The sequence below is a fragment of the Anabas testudineus genome, chromosome 6, assembly GCF_900324465.2.
Source record: "Anabas testudineus chromosome 6, fAnaTes1.2, whole genome shotgun sequence".
Taxonomy (NCBI): domain Eukaryota; kingdom Metazoa; phylum Chordata; class Actinopteri; order Anabantiformes; family Anabantidae; genus Anabas; species Anabas testudineus.
This window is the reverse complement of record NC_046615.1, coordinates 18,261,831-18,283,251: the sequence shown is the minus strand read 5'-3', so window position 1 is coordinate 18,283,251 and position 21,421 is coordinate 18,261,831. Positions and strand designations below refer to the sequence as shown.

The window sequence follows — 21,421 nt, the reverse complement described above, 5'->3', positions numbered from 1 at the left end:
GACATTAGTGTCAAGGGTTCAAGATGTTCCAGAGGGGCGACAATGACGATGGTACCAATGAAAATGCCTTATTTCTGTTTTGGAATATGAGTGGAGGGAAAAGCTGTCATGTCACACTGGTAAACATCACACAGCTGAACCCGAGTGGCAGATTTGACTGATTTACTTACTGACTGGGCGGCTGGCTTTCTGGCTGCACTGACTGTAGCCCCCATCCACCTGTGTGTAAAAGGTCCTTTGTCAACAAGGTTTAATTTGATCTGACACACCCTACACATGTGGAACAGCTCAACAGCTCCACACACACTTCTGGTCATTACACTGTGTGTATATAAAGGTGTGTATGTCAGGAGACATAAGCAAAGCAGAGTGCAAATGCTGTGGTTCACCTCACACAAACTCTGGCCTTCACCACGTCTTGATTTTTTTGATCCGACACTCAGCTGTTGTCTGTGGTATTGTCTCGTAAAACTATTTTTAATTGTGTTGTTTTAGACTTAATGTCTATTGGTGAAGTTAAATTCGTACCCAGCACAGTAGCTGAGATCAAACGTGGCAGCATCACTACAACAAAAGGAGACAGGAAATGAGCATGTTGTTTAGTTTCATATACACTCAAAACTATAACATAAAGAACCCTGTGAACTCTTTGCGTTAGTCATGTGCAGTCAGTGTCTGAACACCCTCCCTGATTTGACGTGAAATAGAGCAGAGCCAACAGAAAGACAGCATCGGCAGGGGAAGCCCTGTAGTGTAACAGAGCTAGTCCAGATCTGTATAAAACATGATGAACAGGCACACTGGACTTGAGGAGTCTTGCAGGGATCAGCACTGCTGTCAGTCCCGCCACTGTCAGGCTCTCAGACAGGTAAATCCATCTGAACTGTAGCACTGAACAGACACATGGCTGAATTGTAGTAATGCAGCAGGTTGTAAGAACCACAGTGTTGCTGTGTAATAGCAATGTGAATAGTAATTGATTACAAATGACAGCAAAAAAGAGAAAGGTCAAGTAATTTCTGTTTAAACTGTTTAAAACACTTATTTCTTCCCTTCTCCACTTAGACCTAACTTGTTAGTGCTAATACATTTAACTTGTGATAATCAAAGTGGTTTTACATGATCAATTAGCTGTTTCTGTTTTCCTCCCATTTCACCTCTTCCTCTCTCTCCCCGTCTCTAAATGCCTGCCTCTACCCCTCTCGCTACCTCTCACCCTCCCACAGGTCAGCCCAGCTTGGGCCCTCTCCTGTGTATTTAGAATAATTACTCGTGGCAGTCAAGGTGTCTGCATAAGAGCCTGTCATAACCAATCCCCTGGCATGAGTAGGGGCCTTGTGCATGAACCTAATCCAGTCAGTGAAGTCAAATGGACAGACAGAAGGGGTTAAGAAGTTGTTCCACATCAACCTGTAAAATAAAAAAGGAGGTTGTGTGAGCTTTTAATGCTCTCTTTCTTTTTCTTATGCTGTGAATGAGTGTTAGTCTGTACTTGTTTTCGTATAGTGGCATGCTGTGTTTTTGTTTTTCTAAGGTTTACCACATGCCACACAGTTCAAAGAAAATATAAATTTAGCTGTTTTCATTTCTGCTTTGGTGTTTTGTCACAAGACTTCCGTGACAAATTTACAGCACATTCAAATGCAACTGTATTTAAAGCATACAGTATTTTTTTCTGGTTAGGCTCAGGCGCTATTAACAATAGTCCTTCTCTTGTTCTCTTTCACACTTGTGTTTCATCAGTAGATAGTCAGACACTGTGTTTTCTATGCACAAGAGAACAGGGTCTGTATTTGCTTTGACACTGTGAGGGCTGTTTGCTCAAGGCCTTTGACACACACAGACATTTCTCACCCACTTACCTCACCACCACCCCAACTTCTGCAGCATGTCCAGTGTCTAACAGGCAGACAGACAGTGAGACAGACAGACAGACAGGAACTAAGAGGCCAATACAAATCGTCGACCCTCTCTGGGGCATGGCGACTCTGGTCAGACAGCAATAAGAAGTGGAGCCTCGGCCCCTCGAGCCAGACTTGAGAGGAGACGACTTAAAGTCCTAAGTGTTTGGGAAACAGGCCCATCAATGTCAAAGCTTTTTATTGCTTTGGCTTCCTATTGCTTTTCCCTGCTTGGGGGTTAGTATGAATCTACTTGGTGCAAAGGCAGTGGGATGGGTTGCTCTTTCATCAGTCATAACCTTGTCAATTAAGTAAGCACACATGAGAAACAACCCAAGATTAAAAGATAAAAGGTCATGGGGATGTTTTTAGTGGTAAGCGAAGCCTCGTTTCATTATTAATGAGTCATATGTACACAAGCTGAAATATTTTCAATTCCTTTCTGTTTTATGTTAATTTACTGTGTCCGGATGATTATACAACGCTAAAAAATGAAATGAGCAAAAATGAGGTTGATACTAGAGTTTGGAAATATTTGTTTCAATCTATATTATTAACAGAATAAAGTTCAATTTAAATGGGCAGACACAAATAATTAGGCTGACTAAATTACTTCCTTCGCCAAGTTTTTACACATAACTGTGGAGAAAACTCTTTCCAGATTTCCATGGAACCCACTGATATTCGCTACAGATTGTGTCATAAACAATTTTGTTAGAAACACAAAATTAATAACAACAATGTGGCTCTTTTGTTTCAATACTTAATATGTTGTGTATAATAACAAATGAGGACTTCATTTCGATTTCATAGCAAATAAATGACCAAATGCTAATGGCTCAAAAACTATGGCAACTCAGAGCCCATGAAATCATATTTACTAATAAAATTTAAGCAAATAACAATTTCTGCCTTTCTTGTCCAAACAGCATTTTATAGAGCAACAGAGAAATAGAAAAACACAGAGGACTGGAATAAAATGGGAATTGTTGGTCTTACCCAAAACTAATCATTTATATAGCTTTCACTGACATTCTACCCAAATTATTCCAGTGTTTATATTCAAAATCTGTAGTACATCCATTTGCATTTTAACCTACGAGGAAGCAGCCTGTCTTCAGAGTTATTTAGATTAAGTTACACAGAAATGAATGCACAAAAGAGATGAACTATGAGATGAACCCCTGCTTACAGTGACACACACTGCACTCCACTCACCCTCGCTCCTCTCTCCAAGTCTCAAACATGAGTTGAATCCTTTCTCCCTTCCGCAGCCTCACTCACACGTTTTTTCCTTTGTACCCGCCCGCCCCTCTTTTCCAATCTGCTGTTTGTGCACAAAAGACAAACTATCTCAAGGAGAAAGTCTGAGGATGCCTCAATCTTTGCTCCATTAGAATAAGTGTGGAAAATACAACACAGTCAGATGTTACAAACTGTACTTAGAGCTGACTGGTGCAAGGTTATTCTAGTACACTGGCCTCAATTTATTCTTTAAATAACATCAATCCAGTTGAAGTTTTCTTGCCTTAAGTGTTACTTTTTAAACACATGCCTGCCAAATGGTTTCTACAGAACTGACAGATTGATCAGATTGAATCCAGTCCAGTGTGGTGTGATTTGCACGACGCAGAAGTCTTAAATAGAAAGTCCAAGGCCAACTTGTTATTTACTCCAAGCCAAGGCCAAGAATAAACAGGTTAAATGTTCAAGAGAGAAAAGTATGTCCAAAATGTTAAATTGCATTTGACAAGTTTTTCAAGTACATAGATTAAAATATACAGCTTGTGAATGTGGGTTTAGTGTAAATTATTTCCATTCACACATGACTGTTTACCTCACAGTTGCCCAATACTTCCTATAAAACGGTTTCTATGGACCTTGCCCTGCTCTGCAGGAAACGGTTGCTGTCGCCAATAATATTGTTTTCCTTGTAGAAAGGGAGGCTGGTTATTGAGTCAGTTATCTGATAGGAGCCTAACGGATTCTGTGTGTGTGTGTGTGTGTGTGTGTGTGTGTGTGTGTGTGTGTGTGTGTGTGTGTGTGTGTGTGTGTGTGTGTGTGTGTGTGTGTGCGCATGCAAGTGTGTATAAAAATGTAGGGGTTGCTGCCTGCTTGTCATCCAGGCTGTCCTGAAACAACTGAGCCAAAATGCCACAGGAAGAATCTGTGCTCCTGTGTACTATAATATCCTGTTTGGACTCACACTGCTCTCCCCACTCCTACACACACTCCTTACTCATACATCACACTCAAGCCCCCGGCCAAAAACATGCAGCATTGTTGTTGTAGCTTTTTTTTTTTTTTTTTTTTGCAGCACTGCCCTGCAAATCACGAGAGATTGGTTCTATAGGCTTTTAATCTGACACACTCAATGTCAGGTGTACAAAAACATGTGGGTGTGTGTATACATATATATCTTTCTATGGGTATGTGGACCAACTTAGTTCAATGCCATTGTCGTGGGACATTTTGGTGTTGTGTAGATATTTTTCATGACTGGTCCACACAGGTTTAAAGGTTTGTTTGAGGGTATGAACCTGGTTTTAGTGTTAGGCATTTAGTTATGATGGGTTGTGGTTAAGGTGTCTTCACCTTCAAAAGGTGTGTGTTAGTGTGGTAAAGAGTAGTATGTTGAAGTGGCTGCTCATCATTACTGTTGTGGACCCTATAGCAAGACAAAGGCAAACGACGCTGCTTGGTTCTAGTGGGTATATATGTGTGTGTACAAACACAGCATGCTCTTCTCCACACACTCAGTAGTAGTAAGACTGGGGATCAGTGCGAAATGTACACACCCAGCATCTATTCATTTAAATACCTGTCTACTCATCCAGCCACTGTATGCATCGGTCTGCATGCAATCATAACAAAAGAAGACAGAGCTGAGGGAACGGTCCTGTGTGCACGGAGGAGCTCCGCTTCCCGTAAGCAGCTGATAAAAATTACCAAAATAAAAAAAATTTGCTGGCCAAGAGGCAGATACCTCACTTCCCAACAGAGCACAGTGCATTTCCTGAAACTGACAACTGCTAGAACTTGTAATGAGGCCAGGCTAAATGTGAAAGAAACAGGCGGACGGAGAGAGAGGAAGAGAGAGAGAGGGGGGAAGAGGGAAAGAGAGCGTGGGTCACCTGACCTAAAGGCTGGGGAAAATATTTACAAAAAGGTTGCAAATTTTGGAGTGATACACCAAGGGGAGGTTGGAAATTTTAAGAAACACATAGAGCACGATGCACATGAAAACACATACACACACACACTTGTACCTTTTGAACAGTCCTTTGCACCAACCAAAACAACTCTATATTTAAAGATAAAGTGCCTGTTCAAAATTCTTATCTCAAGACAAACTGTTATCAAGTGTTTTGGAACTGGCACACCACAGCTAGAGCAAAGCAGAACATTCGACTCAAAAAAAAAAAGCCTGAATGCTGTTCAACCACAAGAAAAACAGAGGAAAGTGTGGTTGTGTCAATTATATTTATGTATCTCTACTCTCCGCTTTCTTGCTCCGGAACGGAAAAGTGGGATAGAAACATTATGAGTTGCAGGCAGACAGGCTGACCAGGGTGGCAGCGGTGATAGTGGTGGTGGTGGTGGTGGTGGTGATGGTCTTGGTAACGGGCACGCCCAACTGTAGACACCAAACTCCTGAAAATGCCTCAACAAGAACATTTCCACTTCAGTTCAATCCTACACTTACAATTTCCTTTTTACTCTTTGTGGAAATCCGGCACAGGTCAAATTATTAAATCTACATTGAAAAATCTCGAACACTGAAAAAGAGACTTGGCTGGCTGTTGGTCAGGAGAGGCAGACGGGACGGGGCGAGTGATGTTGCTACAGCACAGCCTGCTGGTCACTGACGGGGATGCTTTCACTCCTCTCCCTGACTGTGTGCAGTACTGCTGACATGAGGAGTTTATACGCTGCTGTGTTATCCTCAAAATTACACAAACATCTATATTGCAAACAAAACGTGCATAAGCAAAAACGTCTGCATTTGATTTCTAAGTATATGTAAGCATGTTACCATTTCCTCTTACAGAGGCCTTTAGTTTAATGACTATGACACTACGTAGTGTACACAAGAGTATAAAATATTAAAACTCTTGTTGAAATACTTTTAGCATTTTTTTTTGTTTTGTTTTCCATGTGGCTTTTTAACTCAACATATACTGCATTTTAAATTATCTGTCTCATCATCAGGTACAAGAACCCCTTCTTTGTATTTTATATCAAATAAAAATAAAGCTGCATTTTCACTCTAAAAGCAGCTATAATTATTAGAGAGCAGCTATAATAAGGATAAAGAAGAACTAGGATAATATTTTCTAGAATCTTTTTCTCTTTTGCAGCAGCAGTATACAGCACATTTTACATTCCACAGTGACACAGGGTGTGTTTTTAAAACTGTTATATTTAAGTTTACTGTAGTACATACAGAGAATTATTATTCCCTTTCAAAAATGGGAGTCCTTGTTTCACTATCAGACTCCTAGCTCTACCAGAGCTTAGCCTTGAAGAAATCATTATTTCAATTTTAATACAATTCATTATTATTTTTGTTTATATATATATTAGTTTGCAAGTATTAGCATACTACATATTATCAACCCTTCTTAATTCCCAACTGGTAAATTCAGCAGATACAAAAGCACACTACTAAGGACTGATGCAGAAAACCAAAAGATAAATAAATTATTCAAAGTCTCTAAAATAAAAATAACAACAGATTCTATACAACAGCAATTTATCTCAAAATTACAGTTCAAGCAATAAACACACAGCCTTAGATGCTGCATTTAAACACTGCAATGTTAAGGTGATACTAACAGCAAAGTCAGCAAAGCAGGACATCACCTACCACAGTAAATGAATATTATATTAATATGATTAAGTAATGATGTTCAGTGTACGTATTAATAAAGCAATAACATATATAATGTAATATAATTTGAACTATTATACCCATTTGTTTTATCCTTCTTTTCCAGAAGTGTGTGAATATTTAGTTGTACGGCCTTTATAGTTCTATTATTATGGTGCTATATTGTGGCAGACTTTATTTTTATATGTTATTTATTTTTGATGTGATTGGGTTTGGACTTCCACTCTCTCCTCATTACACAGCCAGCAGAGGCCTTCAGCAGTCAGCTTCATTTACACACAGTGAATACCCTCTGTCCAGCTTTTTACAGATACTCAAAAGCAAGGGTGTATGAAATTTACTGTCATAAGACCTGCAGCACATTGATCCACAGACACACTCTTTCACTGTCGATTTCTGCGGCAGGCTTTATTTAAAAAAAGAAAGAAAAAAAAAGAGCCGTAAAATTACAGTAGTAGGCTGGAAAAGACTTTGCAGCCCACATACACTTGCGGTACAAAGAGTCCAGCCTTTCAGCACTAGAAGAGACTTATTTAGAGAGTTATTAGTCCCATTTACTGCAATGGCCCCCGGGGGGTCTTTCATTATGTACTGGGCTCTATATGGCTCCTATTAACAGCAGTGGAAAAAATACACCAAGGGGTAAAAAAGTGTGTGTGTGTGTGTGTGTGTGTGTGTGTGTGTGTGTGTGTGTGTGTGTGTGTGTGTGTGTGTGTGTGTGTGTGTGCATTTGTGTGCACAGTTGTACTTCGGGAGTAGCGGTGACAGACGCATGGCCATAGCTTACCTGTTCTTATGATTTATAGCTTTTTGTTCGTTCTCCTGCTTTAAAACATCTGGCTCCAGAGGCATTTAAGTTCTTGACAAATAACGTGCGGACCACTTCTTTATTTCCAGGTACAGAAAATATATGATATAGAGAAACAAGAAGAGACTTTAATTTGCCACTTTAATTCTGTACACTGCTTTTGTTTTTTTTCCTCCTACCATACTGCCAAGATGTCACGTAAGATAAGCTTTCAATGCCCCATCTAGTCAAAAACACAACCACAGGAATACTGTGGTTGGGTTTCTCTCAGAAGCAAAGAGCGCACTAAATTCCAGTATACTCTGTGTGGTGAAACTGCAAATGTGTGGGGTTGTGAAGGGTGTCACTTATAGAACTCGTGCAAAGAGAAGGCACTGTGATAGAGGAAACTGACTCTAGCGTCCTGTTGGTTTTCATAGTGGTCAGAGTGATAAAAGGAATTTCAGCTGAAATCATATAAAGTTTCTTTCAGAGAAATCACATTCAAATAAACTTACCATGTGCTACCAGGAAGTTCAAGCTACTGACTTTCAGATTGGCAAAGCTGATAATTCGTGGCCAGGCAACTCTGAATTGTCACTTTTGCTTTATTTATGCCACCTAGCAAAAAGTACTAAATCAGGGTTTTTACAGTGCTTACCTTAATAAACTGAAGACATTTTTACTATATTAACAATGTAATTTAATGTAATTATCCTACAATAATAGGACATTTAATCATTATCATGGAACATTTATTATTCTTTTCTTTTGAGTTGTTCTCTTTAAAAATGATTATTATTATTAATGCAACATGCCCTAGAAATACAGAGGAAAATTTAAAGATGAACATATAATAATAAAAAAATTTTTAAAATATATTTACAGTCTTTGTAGATATTTTTAAATGTAATTCCTTCTATGGAAAGATTCTTAATCTAGTGTGGAGATTATTTTAATGAATAGTTTCTTTTTTCATGTCCAAACTCAGGCCTTTAAAGCATATTTAATGCAAATTTAGCTGACTAAAATATCTTAATGGGAGTCTTATGTAAACATCCTACGTCTCACTATCTAAAATAAAGGAAAGGGATACTTTAGAACAATCACACCTCCAAAGAAAATACACTCAAACCCTCCCACCTCAATGAGATCAGAGGCCACGTCTTTGATGAGATGCCAGGCGACCCATTTTCGCCAATTCAGCCTCTGCTGACCTGGACCCAGCTTTAGTTCAAACACACAGACATGGGTTTGTACAGACAAAGTGGGCCAGGATGGGAGTGTACACACTTGGACACATACAAATACATGTAACCGTATTCTTAGTTCTCCTGTGGTCAAAGAGTGAGTTGAGAGTGTTGTAGTCCTTTAATCAACCCCTCTCCTCTGCAGCAGGTAAACGCCCCGACTTGCCGTATATCGTGCTTCTGCGTATAAGAGGGGAGAAACCACAGGGCCCCACAAGTCAAGCCCCATTAACAGGCCCGCTATTCATTTCCAGCGCTGGAACACTTGGCTCTCTGATGGAGCTGCAGCACCTGGCTGGACGGACCCAGCATCAGAAGCCGAGCAGCAGCAGCGCCGGTCGCCACACCTGAATAAACCCTCCCACACCTAGCCCACATCAAATGGCTTGGCCTGGCCTATATCAAAACCTGAGAGCATGAGAGCTGACAGAGTGTTATGCATAAAACGGCAGCCAGAGAGTTGTGGAAGACTACAGCACTGGCTGTGCAAACAGGCCACTCAGTGGCTGCTGCAGACTGCTGTTTTCATTAACAGGAGAGAAGAAGAAACTGAGCCCGTTACAGGAAGAAGAAAGAGGATCAGGAGGACACACAGAAGATGAATGTATTTATACAGGTGTGTCAAGAAGGACACACTGAGGTGTGAGAGACAGGAAAGCATCTGTACTAAGTCAGGGGATCATCTAAGTAGAGACAGGGTTGGGCCTTACTTAGATTTCTGTAGAGAGAGTGTTGCAGGTGTAGAACAAGAGATACTGTAAAGTCACATGGAAGTGACACTTTATCATGGTTAACATTTTACACATTTTTTCATGTTGTGACAACACTGGAGTTTGCTCCACTCTACTCATAAGATTGCTGTTAATCCCATATCACAAAATCTGCCTCACCATTACTGACTGACTAACTGACCAAAGTATTGTCATTGCTGTCCTGCAATTTAGTTATTAATGTGATTTTGTAACTTCCTCTTTAGTAATAAATGTAATTTTACATTAATTAATTAAGAAGCTTTTAAAAACCTTTTCTATTTTCATCTGGACTTTGTTTATGGCTGTTTTTGCATGGGGAAAAAAATATCCTGCAGCTACCTTCAATCCCATTAATGCGATCCTAATCATTTTAATTTGGGTAATTATGCTGGTTTGTTAGTGTAATTTGTATGTTTAACCTCGATGTTATAACGCTACAATCCATTAGGATAAACATCATTAAATAAAACTAAATCCAAACAGCCAAACAAAGTCTTGAATGGAAACAATAAAATTCTGAAGGCAGTTATCAAAACATTAATTGCCATTAATTCTGCACCGTGACTGTGTGTAATTATTAACAGCACTCAGTTCAAATCACAACAAACACTTTTTCCACTTCGTCCTGCCCCTAAACAAAAGAAAGAGCAGCTATGACATCACAAAGCTGATCTGTTGTGAAAACAGCAATTTCCTGAGTGCATTTTTGTTTTCAATTATCTGTTATTGGGTGGGGTGGGGGTAAATTGAGCCCTATACTTGTAGTGACGCAATGTAACGGAGTCTATCTGGGAATATTGAAGAAAAACAAGGCAAAGAAAAAAGCAATGCTGGGCAGGGCCATGTTTCTGCAGATTTTAAATGCATTCCCGAAGCCACACTTACACACACATTCACACACAGATTCCGTACAATACACTCCAGAAGCAAATCTCTGCATGTTTTTTTTCTCTTGGCCTATAACACAGTGACCAAACACAGTAGAGAAAAGGGACTATCATATTTATACTGTTATTTGAAACAGTATACCAACAGTAAAGTGCTCATTATTAGAGCTGATGTACCTAAGCTACCCTCAGTATAAGTCCAATTGTAAAATCATGAATGCTACTTTACAGTGGCAGCTTCCCACTTCAAATTGATTGCTTTGATATAAAAGACACCACACTACAATAGCACCTTTTATACAGAAAACAACCTCAAATTACCCACAAGAGAAGAAATAACACTGAGCAACAGGTTATGAACCCAACTCTTGTTTCTCTGAGTATTTTCAGCTTGCTGCAGCTGCGAATGCTACTCGGGCTGCTTCCATGCTGATTTTGGACCGAACCCTGGTGCACCGCAAAAGCACCAGGATCCTTCTCAAAAAGCATGCTGCGACAGGCTCACTCCCACTGTGTGCACTCCGGGCAGATTTCATTACTGTCACTACAGCCAAAATGGCTTTCCTATCATTTCCAGCCTGCTCTGAGATCAGGCAATAATCTGGATGTAGCATGTAGACACTGTGTTGATGATAGTATCTTTATTTATTTATGCAACGCATGCTTGCTGAGTCTTCATATTTCCCAATTAACAGTGAGAGGCTATAAAGTGGGCTCTGGTCACTGATGTTGCTCTTCATAAAACCCTCCCTGAACCACTAACACCACTACAGGGGAGTAAACACCACTACCCCTTATAACAGCAGCTTGAGGGCCTTCATTAATGCAAAATGGCCAGTGTCAAGCGTCAACTAAACACTAAGTATTTCATGAAAATGCCTTTTATTGCCCTGGGTGTGACGTATATATCATAAAAGACAGCTTGCTGGTTCTCTTTTTGGCGGTAGTAGCTTGTGAGCTCTGTGTGAAACAATAGTAAAATATCAACACAGACTCTGTAGTGGGCAGTATGTGATTTAGACTAGTGCGTGCAACAGTTGGGGACTTGCTTAATAAGGAACACTGCATTTTACTTTATTGTCACCAATGGTTAAAGCTCTATATATCAGATCTGGAATATGACTTCTTCTTACCAAGCATAGAAATTACAATTAATTACAATCCAGCTTTCTTTGTAAAATCTGATTTCATTTTTCCTCTCCAGTACTTTACATAAGCAAATGTATATAACAAAAAGGAGTTGTTGTTGAATCTCAACAATCCTTTCCATTGTTTTAGAGTTCCACCTAATAGTAAAAATATCATCATCTTTCACTTGTCTAAATGTTGCAAAAACTGCATGGTTGACCAAATTTAGACAACGTGATGAGGGCAGTGATTGCCTGTGGTAACATGTACACACAGCAGCAACCAAACCAAAAAATCCCAACCAACTTAATACTTGTAAGAACAAGACCATTTCAACTACGACTGTACTACACTGTCAGCTTAACCCTAGCGTTATATGATGGCTGCATCTTGTCCAAGTGAGTTCCATTAAACTATTTCCAAGACATCCAAGTGAGTAAAGGTAGAGTTGAGGTCAGTGACAATATAAAAAAGCCCAGAGACTAATGAGATTAACTACTGAATTCCTTCATGCATTCATGCTCTCCTGTCCAAAGAACATGAATCAGTGTGTGGCTGTTTTACTGCTCTAAGACTATTTTCTGTTTTTAGTTTTTTTTTTTGTAATGCTCTAGAAATTGGCAGAAAGTCAAGAAACTAGGGCACAATTTGTTCTTTTCTGTCTATGCTCCTTTCTCTATCTTTTCATAAAGCAGCAACTCCCGGGCAGCTTTTCTTGCTGTAAGGCAGGAGGCCACACATCTTACTCCCCATCCATTTTGTCTGTGTGTATGTGTGTACTGTGCATGTTTCCAGAGTGCGCGTCCTTGCCTAGTCTTTGCCTTTCTAAAACTTGGTAGTACAGCCAAAAATATTTTAAGTTATACTGTATTTACAGTTGAATCTAGCTTTATATAAAATGGCTTTGCCACACAAAGCGGAGGAGGATGGCGGCAGCTGTGAGGGGCGGACTTTGACAAACATTTGTCAAAGTGACAAAAATCAAGGTTTAAAAAAGGCTCCTGTGACAAAAACTATGAATACATTTTAGATTTTTCCTCTTGACTAAACACCATATGTTTGAAAAACCCTCGTCATGCCATCAATATCAGATTACAGTGTACAAGACAGGCACACAGAGGCCACACAGACAAAAAGTCAATTTGTTCAGAGCTTTGCACAATAGACGGCAGTTGCTCAACAGAGAGAGGCCCCTACTTGAAGAGGACAAGTCATGATGCATGTGTCTCTGCCTGCAATCCGTCCTGTGGCGCTGTAGTGAGCTTTTATTGTTTATCTCCGTCTATCTTGTGAGAGGGGAACTAATTAAGAAGTGCCTGCAGGTGGCCCATGCAGGCTTTTATAGGTCTGAGAGAAGACAAGAAGGAGAAGGCCACACCCAGCAGGAAGAAGGGGCGACTGTCTCAAGTCACAGGATGACACAAATATACCAATCTGCTGCCAGACAAAGTAAAGAACCACAGTTTCTGGGGGTACACGGGGGCAGAGTTATGAGACAGTTAAAAAGAACAGAGAGGGGAAAAAAGAGCACAAAGAGAGAGAGAGATACGACACAATCAGTGCAATCATTTAGACTTCCTCTGTTTGGGGCCTAAGAAGTGAGCGTGGAAACATTTACTCGTTCTCCAAGAGGGTCAATCTGCTTTGGGCTGGATTTAGGATCAGCAGCCCCACTGGGATTTGTTATGATTTGATTCGACAGTTAACCAGTAAATCTCAGAAGCGTACATCCTCAAAGTGTTCGGCTGTGTACACACACACACACACACACACACACACACACTGTATCATATCAAACCACTAAGTCACAAGGTTCTCACACATTCTGATGCATGTACACAATCAACGGAAATCAGTGTTTGTCTGAATCGTAAAAATATCAACCCTCATTTACACAGGCCCAAGTAAACAAATAATGAAGGGAGTGTTTACAGTAAAGAGGGAAGAACCATGTTGACTGTGGTGGAGCAAATTGTTTTTTTTGTTTGTTTGTTTGTTTGTTTTCTTGTTAGATTTTTAGTATTTTCTTTAAACTTAGTTTTCTATTTGAGATATTTCTGATCTAACAAATCACTGTAAGCTGGTTTTAAACAAACAAGGCAATAATAAAGATTTATCTTTTCAGAGGAAAGGGGGAAAAAAAAAAGAGTGATTGTGTGTGTGTGTGTGTGTGTTTTGGGTTCAGAGAAGCAAAAGGCATGATTGCGTGCGGACGCTGCCCTGCACCACTTCCTCTTCAGAAGCCCAGAGACGTCACAGCCAGCTGTATTGATGCTTCTCCCACATGTCAACTAACACATACCTACTTATTTTGCTCTATTAGCAAAACCAAACAAACAAAGTGTGACAAAAAAAGATATAGATAAGGCTTACATTAAGACTCAAATAGAAAATAACAAAACTGATGCAGTGTGTGTGTGTGTGTGCGTGCGCATCCAAGTCGTCTCGGGCACTAAGGGTGGATCTGGTAGCTGTCTGCAGCAATCCAGATAGGGATGCTAAAGACAGTGCTGTTCATGGTGGCGTGACACCAGAAACAAAGCAAAACAAACCAGCTGTAATGGGAGTGCCGAGCATGGCCCACATCTGAGCCTAGCTGTAACAGCTCAGTTATAGGCACAGTGGCCCTGCATTGGACACAAATAATAGTGGAGGTGGTGATGAGCACCAAGTTCCTGGGGGTGTACATCATGGACAGATTAACCTGGACTAACAACACTGCGCTTTTGATAAACAAGTACAGCAGTGGTTGCACTTCCTCCACGGGATGAGATGATCACAACTCACCTTACCCATCCTTACCACTTCCTACAGGAGTAGCAGAGAGAGCACTTTAAACTGCATATCTTTGTGGTGCAGCAGCTGCACAGATGCGGACTGGAAGTGTCTCCAAGGAGTGGTAAGGACAGCAGAAAAGATCTCTGAGGCTTCTCTTCTTTCGATCCAAGAGATCGGACACTAATGCTGCCCGTCTCGTGTCCACAGCATCAACAGAGACTGCTCACACCCATGTCAAGGATTGTTCTCTCTGCTTGCCTGTGGCCGGAGCTAACGCAGTCACGCTAGAGAAGAGCCGGAGCAGAGCAGCCACGTACAGAAACCGTTTCACTTCACAGGCCATCAGAATCCTGAATTCATCATAGAATATTCTGTGCAATATCCCTGTCACTGTGAATAGAATATGTGCAACAACAATATAAAAGGTGCAATATTGGAGCTCAACTCCTGCTAAATATTTTTTTACTTTTATGTTTATTTTTTATCTTGTATAGTAATTACTTAGTTAGTAACTTACTTAGTTTTCAGTGATTACACATTGCACATGTACAGTATTTATCGTGGCTTAAATGGATGACAAAGTTTTAAATCTGAATAGACACTGTGTCTGCAGCTGAAGATCTGCTCTCACACACACCCAGTGATGTCACACCCATGCGAACAAGCAAATCACACGCATATGCAATTAAGATTATTAGAGAAAAAAAAAATCTGCACGAACACACAGAAGTATTCAGGTTATGAGATGGTTGTTGACAGTTTACTATGATATTATTTTCACAACTACTTATTGATGAACTGTTTGTTTAAATTGACCGTAACAAAAGCAGTAGTAATGTTAATGACACCAAGAATACAGGTACTAGATAAGAAAACAACAGGCTATGGGCTGTGTAATGTCATACTATACCGGCATGTGATAAGATTGCAATGGGTGACACCTGAATGTACTTGGCTTGTATGTAGTCGTGGGTTCCTTGTTCTGTTTTGATAGAAGACAATGACATACTGTGTTTTTCTTGACGCTAGCATGAATTACAGTGATTCTTTCCATTCTTCTGAGAACTAGCAACTATTGTTTTAAATATAGAAAAAGATTTTCCACATCACATTGCATGCATACTGTGAAAGTGTCGTGTCATGTTCTGTATCTCTTTTGAAACTTCACACCTAGATATTTTTTTTACTTTAAGACTATGTGAGTTCAGTGTCTGTTTGACATTTATTATATTTACATTTACATTATTATTATAATTTAATTATATTATAATTATTATTAATAATAATTATAATATTGTAGTGCAAGCCAAATTAGCAGCATTTATTTATGCTGTATTATGTATTACAATGACATCTGTGTAGCTTAGATAGCAATCATCATTATCAAATAAAATAAAATAAATAAAATAGCACGACACAGATAAGAAGATTATAATTACACTGGATACCAGTATAGGACAAATGTTTGATTATGACCGAATATTGCAAATGTTTTACCTCAGAGAAGACGTTTTAAGAATAAAGTTGAGTTATTCTCTGGGCTTCTTACTATAATAGGGAAAAAAAGAGATTTGGAAAAAAAAAAAAACACTTGAAAACTGTAATTGCATTTTTCAGAAGTGGTGCACATATCACGTTGTGAATGATTAATAGGAGTTTAGGCAATGACTAGTCATGGTTTGTGTCCCATGTCAAAGTAGACATTTTCAACTCAACTCAAATACGATCAGGGTGGATGAGTTGATGGAGAAAGAGAAGAGGACTAAAAGGAGAGCCAGTCTATTATATGCTGGAGTTTAAATGTGCATAAAATGTCCTGAACCAATGCCACACACTGTCATGTATGAGGCAAGGGAGAGAAAAGCATTCTCTAAAAAATCTTGTTGACAGCCTCTTAATCACATATGTTTAACTTAAAACTGTTTAATGATTTTGCCCTCTCTACACAAAAGGCGCACTACACTTTTCTTTTTCATGAGGGCAGAGGGAAGAATGTAGAGTAAATAAAAAAAGCCTGAGGCCAGAGATGGAGGTGAATGACAAAGTTAAGTGTTGACTGGCAGGTCAGAAGTCATTTTGACTTTTAAGATATAAATAAGATTTTAGACCAAAGAGTAAACTGTATAGCTGTCTACATGCAGTATTACAACACAATCTATCTCATAAATGACCAGTTATACTAATAAAGGACTTTCAACGTGACTTAAAACAAAAGCATCTGACAAAACATTATGTTAGTCATTGTAGGAAACACTAATTAATAAAAGTGTGCATTGACTCAACACTATTTATGAACTAAAATATGGGCAGTTCACACGTTTTGTCTCTTACAGAATATATCCTAAACACTACATGTACATATTAAAGAACTAAATGCAATACAAAAACTGTATGTCAACATGTCAGGGTAACACTTTAATTTACAGGCCACGATTGGTGTTTTCTGTCACTGTGGCAGATGTACACTGTGACTGACTAACCTTAGGTATTATTCATGACGGGAAAAACCACATATACACATCAACTACATGGTAATCCAATGTAGCACTCGGGCCTTTTTAAAGCAAATAATCTTTTGAAATCTCTTACTGTCTGCATTTAGTCCCATGGGGCTTGGCATTACCTGCCTGCTCAGTATGTAATCACCTTATCTGGATGCAATGATGCTACATAACTCTGTCCCAGTGGGAAAGTCACTCAAACCGTCTCCCACTACTGGGATTAAGCCAAACAGTAGTGTTGACTGTACAAAGTCTTCACATGTTGGTTCTATGTGAACACTTTTTGTTGATAGTGTAAACTGGTCTGTTGATACTAGTGGCAAAACAGAAGCAAATCCAAAAGTATTGGAAAAAGTGAGGCCACTTCCTATATTTTTGCAGTAGACTGAATAAAAAAATAGTGGGTTCAAACTAAATGTGACATCTTCTAAGTTGTCATGAAATCCAGATGTAAATACCTGCAAATAAAAGCTAAAGTGTTGATATTTTGTCTGATATTCATCTTTTTATGTCAAACCCAAATGTTTTCAGTGTTTTTCAATAGGGGAGTGTAGTAGAGAAACAATGGTGAGGAAATTGTTGTAGCAGCCGTTGCTTCCCATGTTAAGCTGCTGTAAATAAACTCTAATTATTTCAGAACAAATTTTTAGTTCCCATTAATGAAACCTTTAGGGGTCAATAGGAAAGAAAGATCAACATTGGAACACATTAACAATTCACAGAGAAATCAACAGTAGTGAGGTCTCTATTTGAAAACATGCTACAACAAGCTTTTGGTATGTTAACATGTCCAACAACCTATTGAGAGGGATTTATTTGACATTTTCCTGCACACTGAAAGTATAATCCCCTTTTTAACTGTCTGTACCTGATATGGCCTTGGCCCTTGAGAGTCTCTTTAACCCTCAAGAGTGTTCAACAAAACAACTTCATTTAGACAGCAGCCAGAGGGGCTCTTTAGTACAACAAAAGGCCTTAAGGCACTATGACAAGTAGGAAAATCACTATATTATGGATCAGAGATTGAAGGTTTGTGCAGGGTGATGAATGGAAGAGAGATGGGGCCTCCAGAGAAGAGCAACTGGAAAACATTTGTGGACTTACTGTGCTTTCTCAGTCACTACAGGCAGAGGAATGTCCTCACTCATGTAGTCCAGCTCGTCGGTTAAGCTGTTGGCTCGGGAGATGTCTATGGAGGTGCTATTATCCTGATCCTTCTTTACTGTAAAGCACAAGAATAAAGAAAAATATTAAAATACAGATAGGCAAATATTAAGAGTACATTGGCTTCAGTAAAGATCAATTTAACATCATTGGAGAAGCAAATATTAAATATTTGTGACACTGTTGGTTCCCAGTTCAGAATAATCTGAGATTATTATTATTATAATCTATGACTGGATATACAGTTGCTATTTAATAAGTAACAGAAAAGCAGAAACAACAAGAAACAGAAAGATACCTGGAGAGCCAGGGCAGCTCAGAGTGAAAGACGACCAAGAATGTTGTGGAAGGCCTGATGCCATGCAAAAGAGAAAAGGAGAAAAGAAAGAAAGCAGAAAAAAGAAGAAGGGGAAAAGTTTACATCACTGGGTTTGTTCGTGGTTTGGTGACTCCTATGACTAATTTTATGGTGCAATTATCTTACATCAGCTGGGAAGAGGTATTTGAGTTTAAAAACATGTATAAATCTATATAAGGAAACAACATAACCAGAAGCAGAAATTGCAGTACTCCAGTGGCTGCTGGCACAGCTAAAAACAACAGCAAAGAACAACATGTGTGGAGAGGTCTTGACCTGCAGTCAGACTGTCAGCAGACTTTGACATGTCTCTCCAAATCACCAGGCCTCCATTGTGATAAAGAATGGAGAGGCAAATCTGTGTCCAAGAACAGAATGACTATTGCAATTCAAGTAAAAGCCATTCAACCCCACTTGTATTCCATCATGAAGTTTGTTTAACATTGTCCAATCCGGAAGCAGAGACAGTGATTGAGTGAGAAACAGTGTAGAGGAGAGAAATAGAAAGTGAGAGAAAGAGGGGTGACCCCCACCTCACCAGAGTTACCTTTTGCCCCAACTTCAGCTCACTGAAGGAGATATGAACTGGCTTATCAGCTAGACAAACAGGACAAGAGTTTACTGACAATACATAGTTTATCTGGCCCATCAGTGCAAAAGTGTTTGGTTGGAGTACGAGCCAAGGGCAGGAGAGGGGGAGAGAAAGGAAAAGTGTAAAGGAAAAAACAAAAAGACAGTGAGGTGTAGAGAGAGAGAGAGAGAGAGATATGAAGAGAGAGAGAGAGTCATCCAGACAGGGAGGTGGGTCAGACAGATAAGTAGAGCGATAAGTCGGACATTGACTAAATCAAACAATGACGAGTTTATTTCTGGCCACTGGAGCTCCACAATAGCAGCTTATCAACTCCACACACACCCTCCCCCCCTATCTTTAGTGTCCCAGCTAGATCCTGATAGTCACCATAGGCCTCTGTCCATTCCTAGCCAGGCCAACCCTGCTCCTCACCCATGGTGTTGGCAGGGCACCCAGTAAAGAAAACCAGGCCAGATCAGTGCAGAACAAGTGTCTGATTTTCTCTGCTTGGCTCTGGTTTGGTCCAGTTGGGGACAAAGGCCCAGCCAGCCGGCAAGTCTAATTAAAATACTGTCTGGACCACAAAAAGGCAGGCTAGCTAATGATTAACTTAACAGACAGGGGAAGAGAAGTTCTTAAACAGTGGAAGAGGCTGCTGGCTCGACAGTGGAACGACAATACATGTCTTAAAATCCAAGTTTACAGAATGGAGACTTGAAAATATTGTAGGTTCAGTTCCTGGAATAACACTGAGAGTTCCTCATTTGTAGGGGGGGGCTCACCTGTTTGTCTGAACGTCCTGCCGATTCCTGCAAAGTAAGACAAAAATATTATTGTTGGGGTTGCAGTGTGTGTGTGTGTGTGTGCCACAAATGACACATTCTTCCAACTAATGTAATCAACAATCTCTATCACTTCCTGCTTTGCATTATAACCACTTCCTCATTTGTTAGAATTTGATTGATTTTATGTTAAATTGACCCAGATACAACAGTAAAAAAAACCATCCAACACAGTACAGGACAAAAGGAAAGCACAGATAACATTATCTACTCGGTTGTGCTTACGTGACTCTTGCAACGCATCAGTTCATTGCACAGAACAGATCTTACAGACAGATCTAGGGTTATTGAGCTGCCTTAATAGAAATTAACTGTTACAAAAACATGCAGGTCTCTCTGTGAATATGCTCAAACATTTCCAAGAACCCAGCACCAAGTTGAAATAGTAGTGGTTACAGTAATGACTAAAGCAGCAACAGCACTGGTGCAGACAGTTTACATTGGGGATGCTTGTTTTACGACTGGATCTGAAGCGAAGATCATACAGCCCCACGCTGTTTCAGGTCCACACATTATCATTACTAACAGCAGGCTGCAGACATTGGATCTTTACATGGTTTTATGCCTCAGTTTGCCCAATATCTTTTTTTTCTACTCTGTAGACTCAACCTGCCTGACCTTTTGCAAATATAGAAACCAAATTTATACACTCATAAATACTACATATATAACATATGATTTTCCTGTTGACAGCTTATTATGTTGCTTGTTCTCACACAGACTTTCCACACTCTGAGAACATGTGTCATGTGGGAAACCACATGACACATGTTCTCCTCCATTATCTAACATGTACTAAATTAAGCAGGAAACTAAACAACCATTTTTCTCACAAGTGGTTGCTTTTCTGGCGATAGCTTGCCTTTATGTCCAGTTTATGTCACTCTGGCTCCTTTTATGACCGCACTCTTTGACAGGAAAAACTCATAAAGTGCATTTATTAACCTGGAGTCTGGGTCAATTCATTTGGCGGAGTTAGCTTTTAACACAGTAAGTCAAAACAACACCCCTCTTTAACCAACCATCAATCATATGTTGTTTGTGTAGAGCTGCATAAAAATCACTTTCTATTGTTACACACACAAGTGCAGGAAACAATCCTTTATCAGCATCGGCCATATCATAAAATTATATTGATACTGAATCATCGGAAAGCACGACAAAAAGAATCTAGCTCGGCTTTGGAATGGCTGCAGCAATATTGGTAAACTGCAAGTGTTGTAACACGAAATTTCCACTTGTAACTTTGCCCAGGTTTTTTCTACTGAAGCCCAGCGTGAGCGTCTGTGGCAGCAAAAGGGACAAGTGAAGCCGTAAAGGGCTTGTAACCATGACCTCTAATCACCACTGGGACTGTAATAGCTTCCATCTGGTTTACTAGAGACACCTGGCAGCCATCTTGGCTCTGTGGGGATCAGTATAGGTGTGAAACCAGCCCACAACAGCTCCTCCAATAATGTCTAATAGTCTTCATGTGAACCTGGGCAACCAAACGGCAAATTATTAGCTGTACAAAATAGGTAGATATGTTGTCTATTCTTTAAATACAGTGCTCTTCAAGTTGAAGCAAATATGACAATATGATAATGAAAGAATATTAAACAT

The 21,421-nt window shown here is 39.6% G+C and overlaps 1 protein-coding gene across 1 annotated transcript in view; it reads right to left on the bottom strand.

Moving 5' to 3' along the window:
* kcnq1.2 (potassium voltage-gated channel, KQT-like subfamily, member 1.2) overlaps positions 1-21,421 on the bottom strand; it is a 134,609-nt gene that overhangs the window by 90,166 nt on the left and 23,022 nt on the right. The window contains exons 11-13 of the mRNA XM_026364583.1: positions 19,757-19,783; positions 18,341-18,394; positions 17,983-18,100 (exon numbers count right to left, since the gene is read on the bottom strand). Coding sequence (XP_026220368.1) covers positions 17,983-18,100; positions 18,341-18,394; positions 19,757-19,783 — 199 coding nt within the window. The remainder of the gene's footprint in view (positions 1-17,982; positions 18,101-18,340; positions 18,395-19,756; positions 19,784-21,421) is intronic.